Genomic DNA, 16,130 nt, shown 5'->3' with positions numbered 1-16,130 from the left:
AAACCAGCATCTCTCACTCACTGTCCACGCAGTCTACCAGAGCTCCACTCGTGGTGAAAAGGACATTAGCCTCGATTGCCTGAGCATCGACGACCATGGCCAGTGTAGCGCTTGGCAGCCGCCGCTTCTACCCTTCGACTGGACTCGCTGGTGGGAGTCTTCCAGATTGATGTGCGCAGATGACCTTGCTATGGAAGCGTTCAGGTCTAGAAGGCTGCTGATTCTGCTTACTGGGAGAAGTGGCTGTATTGTAAGCTCGAAGACGACTGAGGCGTTGGGGTATGGGAGCGATGGTGGTGAGGCGCTCGCCTCGGAAGGAGCGTCTCGTGCGTCGCGCATTTTCCCACTCCACCTTCCTTCCGATGCCGGCCCAGGCCTGTGCCTACTGTACGGCATACCACTCCCTCCTTCTTCGCCCATCATCAGAAGTCAAGACCATGTCATTGCCACGCCTCACACCAAGCAGCCTCTTTGGAGCTGTCAGAGCCTTGCCACTGGCCGCTCGTTCCTCGGCAGGCCTGCCAGCTCGCCATCCCCTCTCCACCTCCTCACGCCGACAGGCGTCAGTGGCAAGCACCGACCCATCCGAAATCGCCTCCTCGTCTTCTTCCTCTTCGCAGCATCGCCAAGACGGAAGGACGCCTCTGCAGGCCAGAAAGGCGCAGAATGTGAAGCCTCAGGATCGGAGATCGGCAATTGAGGATGCAAAGGAGCGCAAATTTAGACAGTATGAGAAGATGCTCAAGGCCAAGGCTGCACAGTGAGTCCGAGCAGAAGGCAGGGCATATGCGCAAGAGTGTGGGACATTGCAGAGCTGACAGGCCAATTATCGTCTCACCGCTTTTTCAGGGAGGGAGTCTCATCGATAGAAGAGCTGGCTGCCAAGCGTCGAGCCGAGCGAGACGCCAGCCTCGCTGCGACTTTGGGCCTCAAGCCTCCAGCGCCTGCCTCGACTAAGACGGAGCAACGGGATGCCGATCTTGCCGCCCGGATTCGTGAGAGGGCAGAGGCAGAGGCGAAGCGCAAGTTGGAGTCAGGCGAGCTCAACAGCAATCCCAACGGCGACAAGAGCCCTATCAAGCCCCTCTCGTCTATCCTGGATCTGCATAAGCTCAAGGACGAGCCGGCGGAGAAGATTCGGGACCTTTGGACTGGATATCACACGATCAAGAACAAGCTCTCGGCCGTGATCCCTACAGAGGTGTACGAGAGGCTAGTACGCAACGCAAAGCAATACCCTCAATTCGTGCTGCCTCTGCCAAGGACGATCGTTGGCTCTGAGTCGGATCAGAACATTGCCCCTGGGGAGCAAAAGCAGGGGTATGAGATGCAATTCATGGAGTGGGGATTCCTGCCTCCTCCACCCCCGCCTCCTTTCTCCCCAGCGGACAACAAGCACGCTTCTCCTCCACCGACGACGGTGCTCTTCACTCCTCTTGCTGAATACAAGTTGCGTCAGGAGTTCGCCCAGCCCCTGCTTGTGCTTACGCACTACACGGATCTGGCTAGGGACAAGGGCATTGTTCTTATGCGCGGCGATATTACCTCGAGCGAGGAGGTTGCTGCTGCGCCCATGGGAGTCGTAGCTGCCGAGCAAGCCAAGGCGCGTGGTGCCTCTGAGGAGGAGGTGCAGCGCCTGAGGGACGCACCTGTTCAAACGCAGGCATTGCAACAAGGTAGCGAAAGTGGTGGAGAAGCGGCAGGGAGAATGAGCGAAAAGGACGCTCAGCTACTGGCTATGACCATGCAGCGCTTCTACCTCCCTGCTACTTCGTCTTCGACCAGCAGTAGCTCATCGACAAAGAGCGGTGACGCCTCGGCGCTGGAGCGTGAGAGGCTATTGCGTGATTTCCACGAGGACAAGGAGGCATTCAGTGTACAGAAGCTCTGCGAAGTTGCTTTCACTTTCTAGAGTAGACGAAGATGGATCTTCTAGCACGCCTGAGACTGAACTTGACGGACTCAGGCGATGCTCTTTACATTGCGGCAATATTCTGTACAGGAGGTGTACATGAATCGACGCAATACCGCCTTGGTCGACCCCTCCTGAGTGTCCTGTGTCTGAACAAGGAGAAGAGATCCCGCGTTGAGGCGCCATATTGAGCAGTCTATGCACCCCGTTCTACGATTTTCCCCCGCGCCTTCTGTTGCAGGAGGATATCGAGCCTCTCATCTGCAGGACGCTAATTGGTATCCTCGGCGCCAGGATGAGGGGACGAAAGCACTCTGCCCCACCCCGTTCCGACTGTGCACGTAGTACACGAGCATAAGGAGAGGAGCTTGGTACTGAGTGAGGTGTTTTTCACCATCCGGATGGACTCGGCTCATGATGCTTGCTTCTTGCTTGCGAGACTCGCACTCGCCCTTTCGCCCTGGGCTGCCCTTTCCGAGGGCATTGCTACTTCTGATCCTACCTCCGGTGCCTGAGTGTATGCCCCTATTACTTTGCAGCACGGCTGAATGCGGGTAGAAATCAGGGCAGAATTCGACAAAGAAGAGGGGTGCAGGCAGGGACTAGGCTTTGTGCCAGGCAGGTCTCGAAGGCGAGGGGACCTGGGGATCGAACGTCTGGGTCTGGCCACTCTTGGTTTGTCACAATGCGCTCGCGCAGTCCGGTGCCTGGCCGTGATCAGAGGCAACAGGGGGGAAAGGAGCAAGAGAAAAGCAAATGGTACGCGCTGTTGCTAGGCTTCGCTTCCTCTTTACCCCTCCTCTTGCCCATCTCCTTGCTCTGCTTCTGACCCCTCCTCCTACTCACACATACCTCTCTCCCACAGCTTCCTTCGAGAACAGCTCCTGACGGCTAGCATCGCCCACCTACAATCGCCCACACGCGTGCCACTTCTGCTATCGCCATCCGCCCGCTCGGACCCCTCTGCCTCCTATCGACAGGCAAAGCCCCTCGCTTGGTTTCGCCCCCACGCTCACGTCCCATTTGGCGAGCTCAACAGCCTTGCAACACCGGTGACGCGCTTCTTTAAAGCTTGCTCTCGATCGTTGTCCGATACCTCACGCGAGACACGCAATCCATTGTTCTTACTTCACGATGATGGTCTCCAAGATTCAAGTCCTTCTGGCTGCCTCGATGATGGTAGTCGGCACAGGTCTGCTCGCTGGCGCGCAGCCAGTTGCCGTTTCTTCACGAGCCCAAGACCTCGCTGCAGCTCCTGTCCACCCTCTTGACAGGCGCGCAGACTCAGTCTCCCTCGAGAAGCGAAACAAACACCACAGCCACGCACACCCTCATCACAAGCACGCTCAAGCACACCACCACCACCACGGTAGCAGCGGCCATCACCGCGGCTCGGCGGCGAAGCATCACGGTCTCAAGCATCTCGCCGACAAGCAGCAGACTCATGGTAGTAGTCGTCTCGCCCACGCTGGGGGTGGTCTGAGCAACAAGGTCTTCTCCGGTGCCTGTCCACACCCAAACACCGATGCTGAGCACCCCAACGGTGCTCCCGATTTCCTCGCCTGCGGTATCTCCCGCAAGGACCAGCACTCCCCTTGGACTCCCCCACACGTGACCATGCAGGACATCAAGATCATTTCCTCGGAACAAGCAGCAAACACGGCCGTCTTCAAGCCCTGCGCAAAGTACAAGGCTGCCTTTGACCGAGTCGCCCACCAAACCGGTGTGCCCGCCGTCCTTCTCATGAGCTTTGCCCTGCAAGAGTCGGGTTGCCAAGCTTCGCAGATTGGACCCAATGGCGAGTTTGGTCTCATGCAGATCACTCCTGAGAAGTGCGGTGGAGCACCCGGCGGCGACTGTCGCAATGTCGACTTTAACATTGGCAGGGGAGCAAAGTACTTCAAGGACCAGCTGGACGGACCTGCCAAGGGAAACATCCTGGCTGCTGCTGGCACGTACAATGGCTGGAAGCCAGGAAGCATGTCTTACCAGTCGGCAACGAACAAGCAGTATGGCTGTGCTTCTCAGAACAATCTCGACTACCTCAACTCCCTCTTCAATGGCTTCTGCCAGGGCAAGGATGGGTACTCTAATGAATTTGTCAAGTTCGGCAATCTCAAGCAGTGCGGTAACTAGACCAGCGAGTAGAAGCAATGCGTGCGCTGTACCTGCCAAGTCGTCAAACAGTCGACGTCCTAGTCGTGATCTCTTTGGTGTTCCCATACCTCTCTCATCGATAATCTCCCCTTCGTCCCTCGAAACAACGGCTGGACCCGTTCCTCTTGCACTAGCGAGCTCTCGGCCCCATCTTCCCGCCCGATGTCACCGACCCCTGTCTCTCGCCCTTCGTCACCATTCGCTCGCTCGCTCGCTCGCTTGCCTTTGTCATCGTCGATGTCGATATTTGCTCTCTGACGAGCTGGTCCTCGTCGGTCGGCTGCTACACTCTCATTCATATATTTGCCTGCGTACATTCGACTGTGGAGTGACGTGACTATGGGAAGCGAAGTGAGACTACAACGTTGGAGAGACTGTGGAACAGACATTGACGCGATTCAGAAGATCACCCTGACTATGAGATTCCAGACGCTCTTAAGCGGTAGAGCTTATCGCTTCCGAGGCAGCAGGGTACAAGGTCGAGTAAGTACAGGCGGGAAGCCAAGCGGGTCTGAACGGATCCTGGCATTGCTCTTTGAGCCATTGCTTTATGCAGAAGGGCGCACCCGTGAGAGCGGCTTGCACATGGAGTTCGACACCATGTGGAAAGAGTCTATAAGGATAGCTCTCCTCTAGACGCGTCTTCAAGACCGAGTCGTGTTGGACTTTGCTCAGGGCCTCGAAATTCAAGCCGAGGTCGAGACACTCCTGCTTCTGGTTGGTGGGCCTGATGTGAGGAGGCGCCTCGTCAGGCTCGAGGCCTTCTGCTCGCTTCCGAGCGGCGAGCGACAATCGAACGTCTTCGAATCCGAGACGTTCTCGGATTGCAGAGGGCACGGCCAAGTATTGCCTCGATGCCGGTAGACCAATCGCTGCGGCGAAGTATTCGGTGTCGAAATCCGTGACCTCTTTCTTTAGGAAGATGGGTGGGGAAAATTCGCTATCGTAGCCAGAAGTATGGATCGTCCCCAAATGAATGTAGATCGTGTCTGCAGCGGCATGTTGCCTGGCCGTCTGAGGGGCAAAGGACACATCGAAGCCGAGTACGTCTTTGACCAAGCTAATAAGCACTTGATCATAATCCAGGTCTGTTAGGCCTTGGAGGCTGTCTGTGCTTCGAACGTGTGGATAGGCACTTTGAAAAAACGGTGAGGGCGTAGGGTGATGATAGTATAGTGTTTAAGCTTGCAGATGCTTTGAGGTGACGGACTGAGCAATGCTGGATATTCAGCACTGATTTGGAGTGGAAAGAGGGCTGGAGAGGACGGTGAGTGTTGCTGCGTGCTATTGACAGTGGGAGAGGGTATGGTAGGCTTCGAAGGATACGAGGGATAGTCGAGGTGGCTGATGGTGACTGAGGAGGTGAGATGGAAAGGGAAGGAAGAAAAGAAAATGTGACGAACTAACTCGCAAGGGTATAAGAGCAATAAGCAAGGCGAAGGGCTGCGGATCACGCTGCCCTGACGAGTGTGCCTGGCGCGGTGCCACGCGGCGCCGCCCACGAGTTCTTGTCGCGCCGGTCCGGTCCGAAGAGGCGCAATGGTAGTCTAGCAGCTGACTCTGCATCCGTCATATGTGGACTCTTGTTGAATCTTTGCTGGCTGTATAATACTCTCTTTCGATCGTAAACAATTGACTGTGTCTCTGACGGCTAGTGGTGACCGTGGGAGGGAGAATGCATACGCCCTCGACTCCTTTGAGGGTGCTCCCGCCAGACCAGCGCGACCTACCAGTACAGGCGCACTTCACGCTCAGCTTTCTCGAATGGTTCTTTATGCCCCTCTTCCTCCTTCATCTGCGAGCCAGCCACTTACCTCAGACATCATTTCGCTTGCCCGGAACCTGACAGGGAGAGCAAGTGCGCAAGTGCGGGTCAGCAGGCGCGCGCGCCTTGCACGCACCCCACTTACGGACCCCGGGAGGGCCGAAATGTACGATCGACAGCGAACAGAGGGCAGATGGGAGCAAAGACCAGCAGTCAGAAACATGCACTCCTCATACAATGCACACGACGATGCACACAGGCGACAGAAGATTCATGAATGTGAATTTTCAAGGAGCGGGAAAACAAGGGCCACATATACTCCGCGATGGGCCTTCGCGGGCGGAGAGGGGGGTAGCAACAAAGCTTGGTAGCGACGGACTCAGGAAAGTGTCATGATAGAAGCTGGTGCCGATAATCGGCTGCCAAAGGCCTCTGCCGTGACAGGATTCCAAAAGCCATGTCAAAATTTGGCTTTTTACTTCTTCTTGGAGGCCTTCTCAGCGGACTTTGTGGTCTTGCCAGCCTTCGAGGTCTTGTCTACCGACTTGATGACTCCGACAGCTACGGTCTGCCTCATATCACGGACCGCGAACCTGCCGAGTGGAGGGAACTCGGAGAAGGACTCGACACACATGGGCTTGGAGGGGACCATGGTGACCATGGCGGCGTCACCAGACTTGATGAACTTGGGCGAGGTCTCGATGGCCTTACCAGATCGTCGGTCAATCTTCTCGGTGATCTCGGAGAACTTGCAGGCGATGTGGGCGGTGTGGCAGTCGAGGACGGGTGCGTAACCGTTTCCGATCTGACCGGGGTGGTTCATGACGATGACCTGGGCGTTGAACGAGGCGGCCTCCATGGGTGGGTTGTTCTTGGAGTCACCAGCGACGTTTCCACGTCGGATGTCCTTGACGGAAACGTTCTTGACGTTGAAGCCGACGTTGTCTCCGGGGAGACCCTCGGAGAGCTGCTCGTGGTGCATCTCGACGGACTTGACTTCAGTGGTGACGGCAGAGGGAGCAAAGGTGACGACCATTCCTGGCTTGATGACACCGGTCTCGACTCGGCCGACGGGCACCGTACCAATACCACCGATCTTGTACACATCCTGGAGAGGAAGACGGAGGGGCTTGTCGGTGGGCCTGGTAGGGGGCTCGATGGCGTCAATGGCCTCGAGCAGGGTCTTACCAGTGACCTTGCCACCCTTGGTGTCCTTGGACCATCCCTTCCACCAAGGCATGTTGGAGGTGGGCTCGATCATGTTGTCTCCGTGCCATCCAGAGATGGGGACAAAGGCGACGGTCTCGGGCTTGTAACCGACCTTCTTGATGAAGGCAGAGGCCTCCTTGACGATCTCGTTGAATCGGTCCTCCGACCACTTGGTGGTGTCCATCTTGTTGACAGCGATGATGAGCTGACGAACACCGAGGGTGAAGGAGAGCAGGGCGTGCTCACGAGTCTGACCGTCCTTGGAGATACCAGCCTCGAACTCACCGGTACCACCGGCGATGATGAGGATGGCACAGTCGGCCTGGGAGGTACCAGTGATCATGTTCTTGATGAAGTCACGGTGACCAGGGGCGTCAATGACGGTGATCTGGTACTTGGTGGTCTCGAACTTCCAGAGAGCAATGTCGATGGTGATACCACGCTCACGCTCAGCCTTCAGCTTGTCAAGAACCCAGGCGTACTTGAAGGAACCCTTGCCGAGCTCGGCAGCCTCCTTCTCGAACTGTGAGAGGGAAAGCACGTATTCATGTGTGAGTGGGTCTGTTGCAGGAAGAAAATTCGCAGCCGCAAGTTTGCAGTCGCAAAAGCTTCCAGTGTCACGCCACCGTCGGGGATGACCATGATGGTGACACCGGTCCCCTGGGATGCGTTATAAACTCACCTTCTCGATGGTTCGCTTGTCAATTCCTCCGCACTTGTAGATCAAGTGACCGGTGGTGGTCGACTTTCCGGAGTCGACGTCTGAGAAGGGACAATAAGTAAGAAGGTCGGATATCAGTACAGGCTCCCAGATGGTGCTGCGAATTCGATGGGCACCAACGAGCAACAGCTACTAGCTGCTGCGACTGCCAATGCTCCTCGATGATACTCACGTCCGATGACGACGACGTTAACGTGAAGCTTGTCCTTTCCCATTTTGTGTGATGTGATAGGGGGTGATATGTGAGGGTGAGAAGGAAGGGAAAGAGGAAAACTTCGACTCTGCACTTATGTGTCCGAGGCAGGCGCCTCCCCGCCGCCCTGCCGCCAGCGGATGGCCCGCGAAAAAAATGAAACCGCGCAGCGCGGGAGCATAGAGGCGCACGCACACACGCACAGGCGCAGGGCCGGACAGCCAGCCAGGCAAGGGGCTTGACACACCTAACCACGTCAGCTTCACCAAGTCACCCTGCAGGGACTGCGGAGAGAGGAGTGGCCAAATGGGCACAATGACATACTCAGGGCACCCTGTAGAGTGCGCTTAGTGATCCAGACTAGTACCAAGGCTGGCAAAATAGAGCTGACAGAGGGAGGGGGACCGTCTGTGTGGGCCACGCGAGTGCGGCGGCAGAAGTCGATGGAGGAACTTTGAGGGATGGACAATCACGTGACTCCCTTCGGATCCGCCACGTTGTCGTCCCCCCTTTGCTCCTCTGTGTGCACGGACGACGGGAGTGAAGGCGAGGAGTTGCATCCAACCCGACGCGACGAGGGCCAGCCGCTCTTTCCGCACCTCACAGCCTACGCTACGCTACATTACCACGCCAGTCCATACCTCACACCTCGCCCGCCTTCCCCCCACCGCCAGATCAACTGTGCCAGAGGGAGGATGGTCGTCGCTTCGACCCTTTGTCATCGGTAGCTTCCCACATCACCATGTATACCACACCCTTGAAGGTTCGGCGGAGGGGCCCGTCCCTTGCACAGCCTCTAAGCGCCGCCTCGCGCATCGTCAAGAAGCTCGTCTTGCGGGGTCAAGCCCAGTCCAATGGCGCACGCTACTTTCTATACCTCAAAGTCACTGTGCCTGCTGGCACTGCTGATCAATCCTATGCTTTGCTGCCCGATGTCAACATCAAGCTCATACACGCCGAAGTCGATGCTCTCACCTCCACGGGCGGCTATCCGCCACTGCACGAGTCTGCCGCAAGAGCTGCTGGCTATCTAGGCATACCCATGAGCTCCACTTCTGCCATCACCTTGGACCATCTACCGCTACCGCGAGTCACTACTGCCAACTATGCAATCACACTCAACGTCCCCACTCTCCCCATCGAGGATGGCATGTCGTCCTTAAGCTACCTCATCTCCCTCCAGGTGGAGACTGACCTCGCAGCACAACCTCCGCGGTCACCATACACACTACGGCTACCCGTGCCGCGCTGCCTGCATTCTCGCATTCACTTCAAATTCCCTTCGGAGTTGCTCGATTCCGACGAAGTGCAGGTCATGGTGGACCCGCCCCTTGGTCCACGGGCTCGCAGGGGGAGAAAGTCGCTCGAGAACGGCGATGACGATGGCAGAAGCACGACCACCGCTTACAGCGAAGACTCAAACGAAGTCGAGGAGTCAGAAGATGGCGACGAAGACGCGCACGTCGTACGTGGCTTGTTCCCCTCGACAGACACGATCACCCTGAGATGGAACCAGACTCGGATAGGCAAGCTACACCCAGACGATGAGCTGCCCTCCTTGATGTGCGATGCTGTAAACACCGAGAACGACATCGCATACACGCTCTTGCAACGAGAAGACGGGACTGAATCGGTACGACTGGAGGCACTCATGAAAGTTCATGTAGAAGGTCCATTCTCACCTGGCGTAGGGTCCCCTCTTTGCTTTCCGTTAGTACCCAAGTCGCTGCCTGACCAACCTGACCTTGGAATGCTGACCCACGAGCTTGTTCGTTTCCCCTTCCAGGCTGATACTGGATTCATTTGACCAGTCTCTCAGACTATTTGACGTAGAAGTGCAACCATTTCAAGGGCTGAGATCCTGGCATCTCGTAGGCGGAGAGGTAAATGGCGGCTCACCCTCCTCCCACACCCCTACTCAAAGCAGCCGCAATTCTGCTCTCTTGCTCTCGTCAGAGGAGGACAGTGACAACACCACCGACCTCTTGGCCACACGTCCTCCCAAAGAGCTCGATGCCTCTCTGGACCTCACCAACGATAATACTATACCTCTGCCATCATCGTCTTCAAGCGGAACAACAACCGCTCTGCAGGCAATCGTGCTTCACCTAGAGGATGACGTCTGCTCAGAGACCGGACGATCACTTTACGTCAACGTTCGATATTGCCTGGACATTGATCTGTCCCTGCGTGGTAATTCTCCGGCCGCCAGTATACCCCTTTACAAGGTCCCAACTGCTTATGCGCATCGGGCTCTTGTTCGCATGCGGCCGACAGATGCTCAACGTGCACTGCTATATGCCTCCCGCTCGGTCACCCCATCCGATACCCCTCAAAGCACTGCTCTCGACTTCGAGTCTTTTCTTGAGCAAGACCCGAGATCACCGAGCACTCTCGACACTTGCCATCTACATCGCATTATCAAAGCAGAAGTGGAACAAGAAGATGATCCAGAACAATCGCTTGTAATTGATACCCCTGCTCAAGAGGATCTGTCATCCGCACCTGTGCGGTCCGCAGGCGTCGTGCGCCCGATGCCCCTCTACGATGCCATTACACTGCACGATGACGAGTCCTCTCTCCCCTCGACAGTCGCGGCTCTCTCCCTTACGCTCTGGCTCTGCGAGCACAGCAGTGGAAGTACCACAATCTCTCCTCGCATTCTAGCGCACATGGAGTCTTCCTGGCCTGCAATGCACAGCGGTAGACAAGTAGACGAGGTAGATATCTGGCTCCCACGACTCGAAGCACAAGGGGCAGCCATTGTCCGCTATATCGAGGTAGACGGCAGGAGAGTCGAGCCGACCAAGAGCGAGGGGGGCGAGTCGCTCTGTCTGCATGTCCGCAAGCCTGCCCTTGACCTCAAAGAGGACGTCTTTGCAAGGAAGTTGCTAATCGTCTTTGAGTATCCGTCCTTGCGGAGAGATGTCGCGGTGGCTAGTATGCCATCCTCCTCGACCACGGCAACGACGATGACGCCACTGCCTGTCCCGCTCTTCTCTCACGAAGTCATCTCCATGCAAGTCTCGATCCATCATGCCAGTAGAGTCAGCACCAGCGCAAGCACCTCATCCTCGACAGGTCAACGACCTATCATCGCTCCCGAATTCGACTACGTCCAGCACGACGTCTCGCGCAGCTGTACCACCCTGCAGAAATTCACCCTCCCAGCCCTCACCCCGCTAGACCTCCTCTACCTCTCTCCCTCTCCAGCATCTGACGATGCCAAGAGCCGCAAGCGCTCCGGCAAAGGCAAAGCAGCAGGAAAAGTCCTGCTACAAGCCACGCGGTGGATCTTCTTCCTCTCCCTCCTCGTGGCGATTCTCTCCCTCTGGTCTACAATGCAGAACCAGCTTGAGGAGGTGGTCAGGCTGGGGGAAAAAGTGCAGCAGTTGGGATATGCGGCGAATGTAGATTTTAGAGAAGGGTCCTGGACGGAGCAGAGAGAAGTGAAGCCCTCTCTCCAGGATGGCAGAGGAAAAGATGCCTTACAAGATCTGCTACGCCCCTCCAACCCTCTTCTACCAGAAGAAGAAGAAGAAGAAGGACAAGCAGAGCCCCCTCCCGCCATCTCTCCCGCACCTCCTGCCCTCAAACCAAGGTACAAGCCCCACTTGCATCAGCAACATCGTCCCACCGAAAGGGAAAGCGAAAGCGAGAAGACGGCTCTTCTCCCTCCCTCTGCGCGCACCGTTCGTTTTGCAGCGGGGGAAGAGGTGTTCCGTCTCCTCGTATGGCCATTACGAGTGCTGGGTAGGGGGGCAGGAGTGGTATTTCGGCTGTTCGGATGGTGAGAGGGTCAAGGGGGGTGGGTGGGGGAGAGGGGGGCGGCCGAGTTGTTGGGAAGGTGCTGTGGTACGGGCTCGCTTTGAAGCAGAGAGCAGGGAGCAGGGAGTAGGGAGTCCTGCCCCTCTTCTTGGTGGTGATAGTTGTAATGTATATAGATCTCCAATGCACGAGGAATGCTCCCATCTACTCTCCTTGCTCTGCTTTGAACAAGCCATAGGCACACACACCCCACCACACACCACACGCCAATTCGCATTCACGACCGGTTGTGTGAGGGAAAGAATGTGGATATCACACGTCGAGTGTATATGCTATGATACAGTTAAAAAAAAAGGATGTGACCTGACTTGACCTGACCTCGCCAACCAGGATCGGGACCGGGCCCGTACCTCGACTCGACTCGATCTCGAGTCTTCGCTGTCCCTGCAGGATCAAACGCGTCCTCCAACGCCCATGCCAGGAGCAGTCGAAGCTCTTCTCTTACCACCACCACCACCACCACCACCACCACCGCCGAATCCTGCGCCATACCCTTTACCTTCTGTGTCCTCAGCGATGACAGTGTTACTGCTGGGAAAAGGGACCGAGGAGCCTCTTCTTCCTCCCAAGATAGAACCACCATTGACAATACCTTCACCTCCTCCTCCTCCTGCGCCTGCGCTTGCACCAGCACTGCTTGCGCTATTCGCGCTTGCGCCACTGGCATGTCTGGCTAGATCATACCCGCTTCGACTAGCCGTGAGGCCCATTGCCATACCTTTACGTCCCGTTGCCTGCACGAGACGGGTAGCATTGGCGAGGAGGTGTAAAGGTTGAGCTAAAGCGTGGGAGCGCCTACCCATGGAGCGCTCTGCGCCTGAAGACGTTGTGGAGATGGGGACACCTCCTACTAGCCCGGAGGGGGAAGGAGAGGTAGAAGACCCATACTCCGACTCGTGCTCTAGATCGTAGGAGATTGGCATTTCACCTCGTGAGTGGATGGAGAGACTTGGAGCAAGTGGAAGTCCGGTGGTGCTCGCACTCCCACTCCCGCTGGGGTTTGCGGTGGCGGCACTGCTGTTGACGTTACCACGAACACCATAGTCCAATGAGCGCACACCAGAGTAGGGCACACTCTCCGTCGCTGCTCCAGTGGCGTTGCGTAGGCTGGCACTGGCACCGACACTGCCACTGCCGCTACGGCTGTAGCCACGACTGCCGCTGCTGGTCGAGGAGCGAAGAGCCCTTGAGCGGGAGGAATCGACGCCTCTGCTCATCTGCGTAGAGCGAAAGGATGGCTGTTCTCCGCCGCCGCCGCCGCCGATGGAGGGGGTGGAGCGAGAGGAGTGAGAAGGCGAAGAGGAGATGACCCCTACTTCGGAGGAACGGGAGCTGGGAGAGGAGCGGATGCATGCTGCGAGGTTGGACTGGAGAACAGGGCCCAGGTACTGGAGGAAGCGAACGTCTTCGACTCCCAGTACGTGACGCTCGTCTCTTGAAGCGGCAAATGCAATCATCTTCACTACTTGATGCTGCGAGAAGTGCGGCTGCTGCTCTGCTACACCACCCAGACTCCTAGGGCTAGCTGGCGCTGAATCCGTCGAGCGGCGCACTAGTCGGGAGGGAGCCTCGATGCTCAGCGGCAAGACGATGGCGCAGCTGAAGAAGTCAGACCCGCCCATGTCCGCCGGTCGAGGAAGGTGATGACGCCGTTCCGGGTCGAACTCGTTTTGCAGGATGAGGCAGCCTTCGTCATTGCCGCTGTCAAAGGCACGAAGCAAGGTATCCACGCTCTGCTGGTCGACAGGACAGACGGAGCCTGACTTGCCAAGCACGGCCAGGCGATGGCTGGGCTCAGACTGAGAGTTGCGGCGAGCGGGGCTCTGCTCCGAGTCGCTATGCGAAAGGAGCGCGGCGAAGAAGACGGTATCGAGCTTCATGGCATCTGCGATCCTATGGCAGTACTGATCTAGCGATAGACCCGAAGTGTCCCCCATAGCAAAGTAGTGACCATGTTGTGCAGCCTCGACTTGCCCACTCTCCAGATCCAGTCGGGGTAGACGTACATTCTGCAGGCTGAATGGTCCGCTGGTCATCTCTGAATACATCGCGGCCAGCCGGGCCATCTTGACATGGAAGCTTGCAGTAAAGTTGGCCTCGAGAAGACGACTAATCTCCTCTCCAGCGCCTCGTACTGATTCCTTTTCCTCTTCGGTAATCGTCGGTCGAGAAGTCCTTGCTGCCAGGCAGATTCCACCAATGGGCAAACCGGTTGCAGAGGTGATGGGGAATCCTGATACGGTATGTATACGAGAGAGGATGCGTGTCTTTTGAAAGCGCCAGTCGTTGCGTACATCGACGGTGAGACCCTGATTACGGTTGAGGATAACGTGGGCGCAGACTGTGTTCCTGCGAAGATTATTGTGGTGTAGCAGGCCTTCAAGAGTGAACTTCCACCCCTCCTCTCCGAAGAGTATGTCCGCCATGATCTCTTCTTTGTCGGCTCCCAACTTCTCTGCCAAACCAGACCGTACGTCGTCGATGTCGCGCAAGACAGACTTGGGAAGGGACCAGACGCCCAAGCGACAAGCGGCCCTCTTTCTCGCAGCTTCCCAGACTGGCACTGGGGCTGGAAATGCGCAGTCTCCAGTTGAGAAGCTTTCCCTATCCCTGTCCTCAACACGAGAGCCTGCCTCGTGTATATCAAAGTCCCCAGCTGCGTATGCGGCCAGGAAGGACGACTGGGAAGTCGAGCTAGTCGAGGCTCTGGAAGGCTCGCCTTCTTCTTCTCCTTGCTCCTCGTACAAGGTAGAGTAAGGCTTCGAGAGGTCGGTCCGCGGAAGAGGAGCGGTACGGCTGCGCTCTCTCTCGATACTAGCTCGGCGCGAATCATTGGAACTTGCTCTCGGCTGACCCCAAATCGACTCCGCATCGCTGCTCCAGTACCAGCCAAGTCCAGCCATTGCCCTTTCCAGACTCTTTGCCCTGCGCCTGGGGCGAGGAGATTCAGAGGTGGCAACTAGCGAGCGAGGAGAGTCCGGAGTCATATCGCTGGCATTGCTGGAGGGAGGCGGCGTTGCTCTTGAGCGCATATGCGCGGGTGTAGGCCTTGAGGTAGCTGAGGTACTCTGTACAGGAGGAGGTGCTTGCCACTGCCCGTTGCCACGAGATGCCTTGGAGACCAGACCAGAAGGACGCTGTTGTCTCGCCCCTGCCCTCTGGTAGATGCCTGCTGCATCCTGTGAGCGTGTCTCTGCCAACCGGTTGTATGCTCGAAAGGGATTGTGCGAGTCCGAGTCTTCATCACTACCTTGCTGTTGACTCTGACGAGAAGAAGGGCGTCCCGTGCGTCGAGTGCGAGGGGAAAGACTGAGTAGGGCGATGGCTTCCCGTTGGGCTTCGCAGTATGCTTGTGTTTCCTCTACCGAGTGGCGAGGACGCCTTGATCGCATTGACCGTGTTGGCCCAGACAGGGTTGCTGTGGACGAAGAGGGGTCACTTGTGGCTACAGACGCATAATATGCGCTGCTGGAGGAAGAAGAGGAAGTTTCGCTTGGCTGCCATTCATTAGTGCGAGAGGTCGAGGGTTTGCGTGGCGAAAGGAGTGAAATGGGTGGTGCTGCGACACTGAGGATCTTGGTGTGCATGTCTGCTAGAGTAGCTTGAGTGTGAGTGTTGCTGTTTAGTCTGATACTAGACTATGTGAGTGGCAAAGTTCTGTTGCGGTCGCATGTGTGGCGGTGGTGGGATACCGATATGGAAGCAGAAGAGGATGATGGCGTCGAGTGTGTGGGGAAAAGGCAAGGAGGAGCAGGAATAGACTGACTACCTCGTCTGGCCACAAGTCTGGGTCTGAAGGCGTGGAATCTAGGTCCCTCCAGGAAGCATACAAGCACAGGGCCGATTGCTCTTTGCCCTCCAGGCCCTGCACATTCGTCCGTCCGTTCAAGGGCGGTACTTCGGCGACTAAGTTCCACCCTTGGTGCCTTCGCTTGGCTTCGGACGCGCTTAAGCGAGCCACCCAACGGCAACTTCGCCCTTGCTCTCTACACCCGCGCTCAGACGTATTGCCCTTCTTCTGCTCGCGCTCTCTCTCTCTCTCTCTCTCTCTGCTCCCACGCCCGAGGCACTTTAGGAGCGGAATAAAGTCCTGGATGCCAGGGCAGGGCAAGGCGAAGATTTTCTACACCCAGCAAGCACCCAGCCAGCCCCCGGACCCCGACGTGGGCGGTGCTCGACCTGCAACTTGGTAACCCCGATTGGAATACCCCACCTCGGTTAACGCCGGTGACGGGAGGGTGCAGCAGCCGCCGGCGTTTATTTACAAAAAGGGGGCCAGATTAGTACTAACCAAAGGAGCTAGGAAGGAGGGACAGGCACGCGCAAGCGCACTGACACGGCAACG

At 57.0% G+C, this 16,130-nt stretch overlaps 5 protein-coding genes across 5 annotated transcripts; 3 read left to right on the top strand and 2 right to left on the bottom strand.

Moving 5' to 3' along the window:
* Positions 1-437: 437 nt before the first annotated feature.
* BCV69DRAFT_299151 (ATP11-domain-containing protein) lies at positions 438-1,912 on the top strand (the record flags this gene model as incomplete). Its single annotated transcript, XM_025494302.1, has 2 exons — positions 438-760; positions 850-1,912. The coding sequence occupies 2 exons, from the start codon at positions 438-440 to the stop codon at positions 1,910-1,912; spliced, it is 1,386 nt and encodes a 461-aa protein (XP_025347830.1).
* Positions 1,913-3,433: 1,521 nt separating this feature from the next.
* Positions 3,434-4,048, top strand: BCV69DRAFT_234602 (glycoside hydrolase family 23 protein; the record flags this gene model as incomplete). Its single annotated transcript, XM_025489889.1, has 1 exon — positions 3,434-4,048. A coding segment is annotated over one exon (615 nt), but the record flags the coding sequence as incomplete, so codon positions are not given.
* Positions 4,049-6,099: 2,051 nt separating this feature from the next.
* BCV69DRAFT_282886 (putative translation elongation factor eEF-1 alpha chain) lies at positions 6,100-7,993 on the bottom strand. The gene is made up of 3 exons (XM_025492511.1): positions 7,937-7,993; positions 7,726-7,805; positions 6,100-7,566 (listed from the first exon to the last, which is right to left on the bottom strand). The coding sequence occupies exons 1-3, from the start codon at positions 7,977-7,979 to the stop codon at positions 6,310-6,312; spliced, it is 1,380 nt and encodes a 459-aa protein (XP_025347828.1). The 5' UTR covers positions 7,980-7,993; the 3' UTR covers positions 6,100-6,309.
* A 706-nt stretch (positions 7,994-8,699) lies between these two features.
* On the top strand, positions 8,700-9,519 carry BCV69DRAFT_277366 (hypothetical protein; the record flags this gene model as incomplete). Its single annotated transcript, XM_025491149.1, has 2 exons — positions 8,700-9,422; positions 9,484-9,519. The coding sequence occupies 2 exons, from the start codon at positions 8,700-8,702 to the stop codon at positions 9,517-9,519; spliced, it is 759 nt and encodes a 252-aa protein (XP_025347827.1).
* A 2,501-nt stretch (positions 9,520-12,020) lies between these two features.
* BCV69DRAFT_282885 (hypothetical protein) lies at positions 12,021-15,618 on the bottom strand. Its single transcript, XM_025492510.1, has one exon. The coding sequence runs from the start codon at positions 15,370-15,372 to the stop codon at positions 12,178-12,180; it is 3,195 nt and encodes a 1,064-aa protein (XP_025347826.1). The 5' UTR covers positions 15,373-15,618; the 3' UTR covers positions 12,021-12,177.
* Positions 15,619-16,130: the final 512 nt, after the last annotated feature.

Source organism: Pseudomicrostroma glucosiphilum, assembly GCF_003144135.1.
Source record: "Pseudomicrostroma glucosiphilum strain MCA 4718 unplaced genomic scaffold BCV69scaffold_7, whole genome shotgun sequence".
Lineage (NCBI taxonomy): Eukaryota > Fungi > Basidiomycota > Exobasidiomycetes > Microstromatales > Microstromataceae > Microstroma > Microstroma glucosiphilum.
The sequence above is the reverse complement of the archived record's forward strand: the minus strand, read 5'-3'. Positions and strand labels throughout refer to the sequence as shown.

Coding starts and splice junctions, on each gene's coding strand:
- BCV69DRAFT_282886 (XM_025492511.1), bottom strand. CDS start 7,979: ATGGGAAAGGACAAGCTTCACGTTAACGTCGTCGTCATCGGAC. Junction 7,806..7,936: donor TAACGTCGTCGTCATCGGAC/GTGAGTATCATC, acceptor GTCCCTTCTCAG/ACGTCGACTCCGGAAAGTCG. Junction 7,567..7,725: donor ACAAGCGAACCATCGAGAAG/GTGAGTTTATAA, acceptor TCCCTCTCACAG/TTCGAGAAGGAGGCTGCCGA.
- BCV69DRAFT_282885 (XM_025492510.1), bottom strand. CDS start 15,372: ATGCACACCAAGATCCTCAGTGTCGCAGCACCACCCATTTCACTCCTT.